At 46.5% G+C, this 10,000-nt stretch overlaps 2 protein-coding genes across 2 annotated transcripts in view; both read right to left on the bottom strand.

Moving 5' to 3' along the window:
- The window catches only part of LOC133115342 (solute carrier family 35 member B1-like), a 12,303-nt gene extending 5,543 nt beyond the window's left edge, over positions 1–6,760 (bottom strand). The window contains exons 1-5 of the mRNA XM_061225203.1: positions 5,874–6,760; positions 5,092–5,195; positions 4,472–4,602; positions 1,948–1,978; positions 891–1,051 (exon numbers count right to left, since the gene is read on the bottom strand). Coding sequence (XP_061081187.1) covers positions 891–1,051; positions 1,948–1,978; positions 4,472–4,602; positions 5,092–5,195; positions 5,874–5,995 — 549 coding nt within the window. The 5' untranslated portion in view covers positions 5,996–6,760. The remainder of the gene's footprint in view (positions 1–890; positions 1,052–1,947; positions 1,979–4,471; positions 4,603–5,091; positions 5,196–5,873) is intronic.
- A 368-nt stretch (positions 6,761–7,128) lies between these two features.
- The window catches only part of LOC133113906 (protein FAM117A-like), a 14,475-nt gene continuing 11,603 nt past the window's right edge, over positions 7,129–10,000 (bottom strand). Inside the window, exon 8 of the mRNA XM_061223041.1 lies at positions 7,129–9,599. Coding sequence (XP_061079025.1) covers positions 9,353–9,599 — 247 coding nt within the window. The 3' untranslated portion in view covers positions 7,129–9,352. The remainder of the gene's footprint in view (positions 9,600–10,000) is intronic.

The raw sequence follows: 10,000 nt of genomic DNA on the forward strand, positions 1-10,000 counted from the left end.
TTCAGGCTGTTAGCGCACACTCAACTCCAGGCAGCAAATCCAAAAGGCAATGCACATTTCAAACAGAAATTCATTGCACTTTTCACTTCAGCTCTTTTGCTTAAAAAGAGGTGCGCAGATATAAATAATTCAGTAACTGCATCCATTTCAGATCAGAATTGATGTGGAAATGCTCGTGAAGCGAAGTAATTTATTGCTAACACAACATAACACTGTATACAATCAGCTCAGAATTCCTCAATAACTTAACACTCAAACATCTTTTTTCTGTCAGCATCTTACAGACTTGGCCAAACCAATGTTTCACCACAAGTACAACCACTGGACCCCTCCAGCTCCAGGACAATGCCATAGTATTCCCTGTAGAAGGATACCAGCTTTTTGAGCACTAGTTTTCATCATTAAAGTGACTGTCATGATAAGTCTGTAAATGGCAAATTTTCTGGAGGTATCCGGTTTTAATTGTTTTTTTCTCTGGCGGCATGCAGATGTCTTTCCTCGAAAGTATTTACTACCAGACGGCATGTAAGACATGCATCGGTCAGACATGCTCTTGTTTCGGCAATACACCAAATGTGATTTGGGGGACGCCACAATTTTTGCTAAATCAAACAATGCAAGTCAAACACCTTACATGTGGCAACAAGGCCTATGGTGAATATTTCACCTCAAGTCACAACTCAAAAGGGATTGACATAAATCGTGAAATACACTCCTCAGTACTTTACTACTAATACAGGCAAAAAAAAAAAGAGAAAAAAACCCAGGTGCACTATTCAATCCAAAAGAATAGACACAGGCTGATAGGCTGAAATCCTGGAGGTCAGCACGGTGGCGGGCAGATAAAGCCGCAGACAGCCGAAGCGTGAGAGGGAGGGGGGGAGACGTACCAGCAGCACTTCCCCGAAGCCGAATAGGTGGTCGTCCGCGGCGGCCGCTCCCTTGTTGGGCTTGTACAGGAAGAGGGCCACGCCGCTGACGATCAGCAGCACGCACAGGTACTTGGCCATCGGGTACTTCTTCCTCAGTATGGTCACGCCCAGGATCATCACTGCGGGAGAAGAGGGACACAGTCAGTGACCGTCAGCATCGGCAGCTCATACTGCAGGGCACTGGGGTCAGAAGCTCATACTGCAGGGCACTGGGGTCAGTAGCTGACATAGCAGGGCACTGGGGTCAGTAGCTGGTATTGCAGGAGACTGGGGTCAGTAGCTGGTATTGCAGGGGACTGGGGTCAGTAGCTGGTATTGCAGGGCACTGGGGTCAGTAGCTGGTATTGCAGAGGACAGGGGTCAGTAGCTGGTATTGCAGAGGACTGGGGTCAGTAGCTGGTATGGCAGGGCACTGGGTTCATTAGCTCATACTGCAGGGGACTGGGGTCAGTAGCTCATATTACAGGGCACTGGGGTCAGTCGCTGATATTGTAGGGCGCTGGGTACAGTAGCTGGCATTGCAGGGGACTGGGGTCAGTAGCTCATATTACAGGGCACTGGGGTCAGTCGCTGATATTGTAGGGCGCTGGGTACAGTAGCTGGCATTGCAGGGGTCTGGGGTCTGTAGCTCAAATTGCAGGGGTCTGGGGTCAGAAGCTGGTATTGCAGGGGACTGGGGTCAGTAGCTCATATTACAGGGCACTGGGGTCAGAAGCAGGTGTTGCAGGGGACTGAGGTCAGAAGCTGGTATTGCAGGGTACTGGGGTCAGAAGCTGATATAGCAGGGCACTGGGGTCAGTAGCTGGTATTGCAGGGCACTGAAGTCAGTAGCTTGTATGGCAGGGCACGGGGTCAGTAGCTGATTTGGCAGGGCACTGAAGTCAGTAGCTTGTATGGCAGGGCACGGGGTCAGTAGCTGGTATGGCAGGGCACGGGGTCAGTAGCTGGTATGGCAGGGCACGGGGTCAGTAGCTGATATTGCAGGTATGGAATACGGTATGTGCGGGTCACCTACCTGGGATCGGCTTACAGGACTTCCCCAACACCTGTGAGAAACAAAGGTAAAAAGCAGTGTGAGAAACAAAACAAGAGAGGAACTGAACATTTAATCTGAAAACTTCAGCACAGGGTCCCTGTCACTGCACTGGGGCAGTGGGGTCTTATTGACCTAAGGGAAGACTGGCCCACCAATAGCACTTAGTTTTCCTAGGTTTTCCTCCATCCATGTACTAACCAAGCCTGAAGCATGAGTGTGAAGACACTTAATAGGGTACACACACGGTCTCCCAACATCTGGAATAATTCTGCAGGAGGAATGCAATTGCCAGTCTTCTGCAAGAAACTCAATCAACTGACACTAGTTGACAGAAGAGGAAAAAACTCTTGGGCATAGTTCCAGAAAATCCCATAAAGGCTTGAGTGGATTCAGATCAGGTGACAGAGAAAGCCATGACATACAGATAATGCCGGTGTCGTGCCCCTCAAACCACCGGGGGACAAATCATGCTTAGCGGAAGGGGTATCGTCATCTCTAAAGACGCCCCTCTCCACAGTAACGAACCGGTTTAACACGGGGTGAAGGACCCTTCACGGCTGAACCGGAGCACTCTGGGGGGCTGTAGTTCTTCAGCTTCGCGGCACGCGTGCGCTCGGGAACAGAAGGACTGCATCAAATTTCCCCGCCGCCTGGTGGCCCCGGGGCCCGTTCTCTTCGCAGCGCTGCAGAGTGCACTGCTCAGGAACTCGCAGCGGGACCGTTCTTGCCGCAAGCTTCCTCAGCAGACCAGCTGCTCAAACCGGTTCAGACTGTGGTTAAGTGATCTGCGGTCGCTCGTCCATTTCCGTTCCCCCCCCCCCTGAGCTTCTTCCCACTGCTGCCCTTTTCTGATGATGTCATTCCCGAACTCCCTTGCTGATGTCACCTTAGACACCACCGGTCATGAAACACCAGGAGCCTCGGTCACTTAGTCACTGAAGCTCCCACCCAAGTCACCTCGCTGAAGCCACAACTTCCAGCCACACTGATATAACTGCACGCCAACAGGCCAGTCCATTCACAATTTTTAATCACTATGCATAGTGGGATATCTTATTTATTTTTCTTTTCTTTGGTAGCTAATTGTACCCTATCTATTCCAATTGTCCGTTTGTTAGCTAGCGATACAAGCCACATCGTCCCACCCGCACCCGTGATTCCGAGGTGCCCAGGGTGATGTTGATGCCTGCGTCAAGCCCCGTAACTTTAGCCCTGCGGCTCCACGGATCTATGCATGCTGGGAAACAATTGAATTAATGAATGTAGCACACCTGTACATTGGGTACTTCTTTGCAAGTACTAGTCCTTGCAACCTGGTTTCAACCAAGTGTCCCCATTTTTCAATACCTGCATGCAGATCTGCTGTAGAGCTCAGCGGGCATTGTTAATTTCGCAGAGTAAATACACAGCATTTGAACAAGACTGCGCTACCTAGCCAACAGCGAGAGATAAAAAGTGCTTTCTGGCTGCAATATCTCACCTGGGACACCTGGCACTGTCGATTCAAGGACGACTTCCCGTCATATCTCGGGGTTGGGTCAACATGCCGTCAGACCCGTCTGACAAGCAGGAGCAGGTCTTAAAGGCAGGTGCTGGCTTCACCCAGAGTGGGTGAGATCACCCAGCACCATAGAGTGCAATGCAAGAGATCAGTTCCATTCATTACATTAAATTAAATTAATGGCAGATGCTCCAGCAGCGACCGTTGATTAGACTAAGCAGGAGACAATCCTCCCCTGGAGCAATGCAGGGTTAAGGCTCAAGGGCCCAATGGCTGTGCATATCTTATTGTGGCTACACCGGGGATCGAAGGACCGACCTTGTTCCTCAACCACTATGCTAGAGGCCGCCCCATTCCAAACTGTAAGCTTTCTTTCTAATGTTGCTTCAAGGGGGGAATCCCCAAAATGGCAGGATGAAATATGGAGGCATGTTTCCGAATTATGAAAGGGGAGAGAGGAATTATTCCCTCGCTCCCTTGTTTTCCTTCCCTCCCGCCAAGTGCATAAAATGCAAGCTTCCTCGCCTCTCCTCCCCTGCAGAGTACCGGTTAAGTCTGCTTGTTGCACGTCACAAATTTGTTGGGAAATACCTCCCCTCCCTCAAGGGAAGACCGAAAGGGAAGGGAATGCGTTAGACTGGAACCGAACCCAGCCCAGAAAGGCCCATGAGACTGGGGCCTCATTACAGACTACAGCAGGGTGTCAAACTCCAGTCCTGGAGGGCCACAGTGTCTGCTAGTTTTTGGTGTGTTTCACCACGAGAGATACATTTCAAAGCCTTTCATTGGCAAAAGAGTCCACACACCTTGTTCTGGAGGCCTTAATTGGCTGCTGACTGAAAGGAAACCACAAATACCAGTAGACACTGAGGTCCTCCAGGACTGGAATTTGACACCCCTGGACTAGAGAGTAGGACAGAGGTGCAGAGTGGCTTACAGTACCACAGACGGAAGTGAACACAGAGGTGCACAGGGGATGTATTGTGGGAAGGTGGAGCAGACCTGAGTGGGGTAGTTGACGTACTGCAGGGCGGAGTTGCTGGATACCATGGCCCCCAGGTAGGAAACTGAGCACACTCCATAGAGCCAGCTCTTAGTGTGGTCAGACCTGGGCCCTTCAAAGCACTGGATCACTGAGAAGCAAGGCAAATGACATATAATGTACAAATCACCACAAGACCAACACCACATTACGCACAAATCAATTACCTTTGAAATGTTTTGTTTTTTTTCTTATTCAAAATCCCAAGTCAGTACTCGAGAACTCAGTTGCTTTCTATTACCAGGTGTGATGGTTACATCACATATTAGTGATCTTACACCTTAAAGCAGCCTGTTGCTGGAAATCATGCAGGTTTTAATTTCAACCCTAATTTGGCACATCTGATCCTACTAACTAGCAGCTCAATGAGATCTCTAGCTGTTGAATGAGATGCGCTGTGTTAAAGTAGGAGTGAAAAACCTACAGGGTGGTAGATCTCCAGTAACAGGGTTGGGCAATAGTGCCTTAAAGGGTTAAAATACAAATACGATCCAAATGAGGACCAGTCTGTCAAACAATGCAGGAGATGCAGGACAGTGTGTGAAAGTGTTTCTCGGGCTGGCGGGAGTGATATACTCACAGAGCTTGGCGAAGGCAGAATTGATGATGCATTGAATGAAGACCAGCGTCGTGGCATATCTGAACGTCTCCCTCGCGTCCCCTTCGCCGTACTTCCCCCTTGTGCTAAATATACCCGTATTCAAAACATTAGAGAACTGCGAGTGGCCTCCGCAAAAAATACACTTAAGTCCACAAACTGCTCGGTATAAATTAATTCCTCGGAGGCCTCCCTTTATGCGAAAAATAGGTGTGTGCAGACATTATCTACTGTACATTAAGGACATGTTGACGTTTCCAAACCAGTTGGTTTTGCAGATCGATTACCCCGTCAAGCCTGTTGTAACGGGACACTACATTAGACGATTTTAGAACAGTAAGTTAGTGCACTAGTAGTGTTTCTTGTGGTATAATTTCGCACTCACACGAATGACAATCTACAACGCCGATAAATCAATCTGGATTCTAAATGAACACGTAATTGTCATTTTAGATTCACGTATGATACAAAGCGGCTTGAAACAAAGTTTCACCAAAACGTTAAGATATCAGTATTACAGCCCTGTGCGCTAGCATTTAATATTTTGGGAGGCAGTATGGCACTATGAAAACTTCGCAATGTTTCATGAGTTAATGCAACGTTAATTAAAATACACCAACACCTATTTCCCATTATGAAAAAAGAAACACATAAAAGCTAAATACCTCACTCGTGAACTATCACCAGCCATATCCTATGCTGACGCGACACAAGGGACTAGACATAGATAGATAGGAGAAAGTAATGCACTTGGTATAGCTTACATTGTTTCTTGCAGTATGCCATAATAAAAATAACACACAAAAACTCCAAGGAAACAGAAGATGAACCGAACTCGTTCGTTCTGAAACACTGACGACTTCTCCGTCCCCTTGCCAGCGGCCATGCTGCCCCCAATTAGTCCGGGTATGGACACCGACACAGCCGCGCTCTTCGCTCCTGCGTCTCGCTCCACTCTCACAACGCTCACAAACCCGGAAATGGTGGCGTCGTGACCCCCAAAAAGGGGTTGATAATAGTATCCGTTATTTAAACCCCACTTTCTGTATTGAGGCCCTATGAATAGCCTACTGTTCACCGACTGTACACAGGTATCGAGCTACCAAGACTGAACATTTAATTTGATCCGCTGTTTGTGGCACTGAAGTCACTCGAAACGTCTTTTTCCTTTGAAGTTCATGAGATATTGCAACAAATCTTAATTGTTTGCGAAGCCAATGTTTTTGCAACTAGCCACCCAACACTTAATACTAGTTACAAGGACTGGGGTTCGTATATATTCAAGGTTTCTTGCAGGAATGCGAGTTCCGCAGTCCTTTTTTAAAACCTAAACATGATGTCGATGCCATCATTTACGGTAAAATCATTATTGTAATCCCAGGTGTCCAGTTCCCCTTCCTTGTCCAAGGCTTCTGTGAAAACCATCCCGTTGTCCCTCTTCTTGCAGGCGGCAATAGCGGAATTGTTGACAGCGATGGAAAGCGGCGTCACTGTTAACTGGGACCAGACTTGGGCGAAATTCATAACATTTGCCTGTAAGGCTTCATTCCATTTTTGCCTTTATGTGATGCTAGACAGCAAATATACTTTCTATGCTTTCATGCAACTACAAAGCACAACCTTTTTCCAAAATTCGTATTATTATGACACGCTATTGATGCCTTTTGCATATTTGCAATGCGGCATTCTCCGGGGCATACCTTGAATAGGTTAAAGGACCTTGAGGTACGCTGTCGCTCACAATTCTTCGTATTTGGATGTGTAGCCCTGCTATTGGTATAGAAGAGAGCAGAGCTTTTGATTCGTTGGATTTGGACAACGGGATGGACGCAATTCAATTCTCCGCCGCTCATTTGAACGTGTTCAGGATGCAGATGCAGGACACCGGAGTCACTACTGCTGATGTAGCCTATAAAAGTAAGAGCACAGCCGGTTATGTATAATTATAATTGTCACGTGACTCAAACTTAGGTGTTGGTGGAATTCATAATATAGATATGACTGATACGCATGCAGCCCTATGGTTTCAAGTTTTATTTCCTTTTTAACAGTGACCTGTACCATATTCAAGCAACTTCAGTGCGCCAACATTTATTTTCTTCCCCTGTAATGTTGTTCACATATGCAAATCAACGCGGCATATATACAGGAAGACTCACTCTCCATACTCAGTGAGAAACATTTAGTGCATTGTTCATATACATCTTTTGGTCAAAATGCATAACAAAATGTCAGTAAGATGCCAAAAGTGGAAAAATGACAGCACTATTGTAATACGTTTAAGCATATATTTGAACAGACACAAGTAACATACAGCCAATCTACTTCGCTTAATAAAGTATTAAAGTGAAATGCATGACAAAACGGTCTGAAATGAAGTGAGGCTTTAACACTTGCATCTTTGAAAAAGAAAATCTGGCTAAAAACTAATTTCAAAATAGTCCTCTAGAGAAATGTGCCAGAGTGGAAAAATAGAACACTGTACAAACTATAAACAAAATGATTATCATTGTCCATTGGAAGCAGAGCATGAGGAACATTACCACAGGAAAATGTGCATGTCTATTCTGCTGTAGTCTAAATGTTGAAGCTCATAAATACAATACAAATTAATGAAAAATAATCTTAGTTTAAAGGTCTTTACGAAGCCTTGCTTTAGTTTTAATATAGGGTTGCCACTTTCGCTGTTAGGGACTACCAGTTTCACATCTCAGCATTTTGGCACAACTTTGTAGACCAAACCGAAGCGCTAGCAGAACTGAACCAAACGGAAACAAAACCATAGGAAATATTTAAATATCTAGTTGTTTACCAGTGGGGAGGCATTCGTAAAATAATGAAATACTGTCAAACTGAATCGAAGCAGGACATGCCCCCATACCTCAAAAAAGAAGAACTCCCAAGTTGTTCATAAAGTATAATGCTTTATAGCAGTGCACTCCACGTTGTACATTGCAGTACATTGCTGTAACTGCAATTTTGTTTAAGATAAAAATGAAAGTCTTAAAAGTTACAATCCTGCCTTTATTCATAATGGACTTCCCCATCCTAGGTTTGACTTCGGTTAAAAAATGAATACCCTTTAAGCTGAAACTGCAAATAAATATTAATATTTAAATATTAAAACCATCCAGCATTGGCATGTGGTATTTTTGGTTTGTTTCAAAAGGCAAATTTAATCTCAGATTGTTACATCTGAATTTTGTTTAACACAGTGGAACATCGGCCATTTATTGTCTCAGTACGTGTCAAAGATCGGTACTAATAGATGTGAGGCACAGGAGGCTAAAGAGCTTTGTAGAGCTGTTTGAGTGTGGGGTGTGTGTGGCGCTGTGAATCAACTGCTCAAGGCTAATGCTTTCATCTTAGCCTTGCTTGCGTCAATACCCGGAATGACAGCAGGTCAGTTCTGCTTCAATATAGCAAAGCAAACCAAAAACGGATCAAAGTACTACGCACGGGAAACCTTGAGGGCAATCCACATAACATCCTCTTCGAAATTCATACTAAATTCGTAGCAAGGTTGAATCTTTCAAATTGGCTGCATGTTGTGACTGCGCTTTCACCTCCAAAAGTTCACAGTGATAGACAGGTGGCCATGTTCGGAAGAGCGGCGGTCTGGCCCTGAGGTTCTTAGTTGGCTTGTACTTCAGGCACTGGAACACCATTAAGAATGCTTGCCACCCCTCTTTTCTAACTGGCAAAATGGAACCAAACTATTGTAGTCCATAACAGGAGACAATGTGAACATTTTTTGTATTCATTTCTCTTTTCAGGCCAACAGATTCATTTCTCATTGACAGATGTGATGCCAGGCTTTGTGCACCAAGCAGTTTGAGGCACAGGCATGCCTGAGATGCGATAGGTCGTTTCGTCGTCATGTGCCAGACGGGCCTGCGAGGGGATAGGTCCTTCAGGCTTCATGTCACAGGCACAGCTGCAATGTGATAGGTCCTTCTGTCCTCATGTCTAACCAGTTGTGACATCACTTGTGATGCAATAGGGCCTTCAGTAGTCCTCGTGCGAGATATCCGATAAACATATCGGTCAGTGCTCCTGTAGTCCAGCAGGGGGCTCCTGAGGGAGCAGGTCTTCATACAGACACTGCAGAGAAAGACTGACGCAGTTCAGTGCGAGAAGCACCCTTTCCTTTCTTTTCATATATTTTTTTGGATCGATTTGGGGTCTTCCTCTTCGTGGGGCAATCCTGTTTCAGTCTCCACCCCCTCCGCTCCGCTCCCAATCACATGGCGGTGGTGGCTGAGTCCGGGAGGGGCCCCAGGTACCCGCCCACCGTGGGAGCCCCACCCTGCCCGGGGCGGGCGGTGACGGGGGACACCGATAGGCTGCGGAACAGGATGTCCATGGAGGGGAGGAGGGGCTTGAGCAGGCTGACGGGGCAGAAGGCGGAGCCGCCGTGGGGGGTGAAGTTGACCTTGTTGGGGTCGGGGCAGGAGGGCCGGGGGGCGGACTGGCCCTCGCAGGGAGAGCTGCAGGGAGAGGGGGTACACCGCTTAGCAAACAAACAGTTATGCTGACCAATTACACATCACACAGCAACCCTCCAAGAGCATTTGTTCAGCGCAGAGCATCAAATTGAACATTTAAATCAGGTTTTTATGAGCCAACATTGAAAATGGATAAATGACTGTAGAGTAACTTCCCCCAGTGTGACTGCCATTTGAAAAACTCAAATCATTCACAAGCTAAGAGGATGAGATGTTCCAGCAGAGGGCAGCATTCCTGTGTACCCTGGACTACTATGTCCTAAACATACGTACCCTCTACAAAACATACCGTCTACACTAGTGTGTATACTTTAGCACACAATGTGCTCCCGAATACAGACTGTGTCCTAAATATTACGTAGAGTGCACTGGATGAGACATAT

The sequence above is a fragment of the Conger conger genome, chromosome 16, assembly GCF_963514075.1.
Source record: "Conger conger chromosome 16, fConCon1.1, whole genome shotgun sequence".
Taxonomy (NCBI): domain Eukaryota; kingdom Metazoa; phylum Chordata; class Actinopteri; order Anguilliformes; family Congridae; genus Conger; species Conger conger.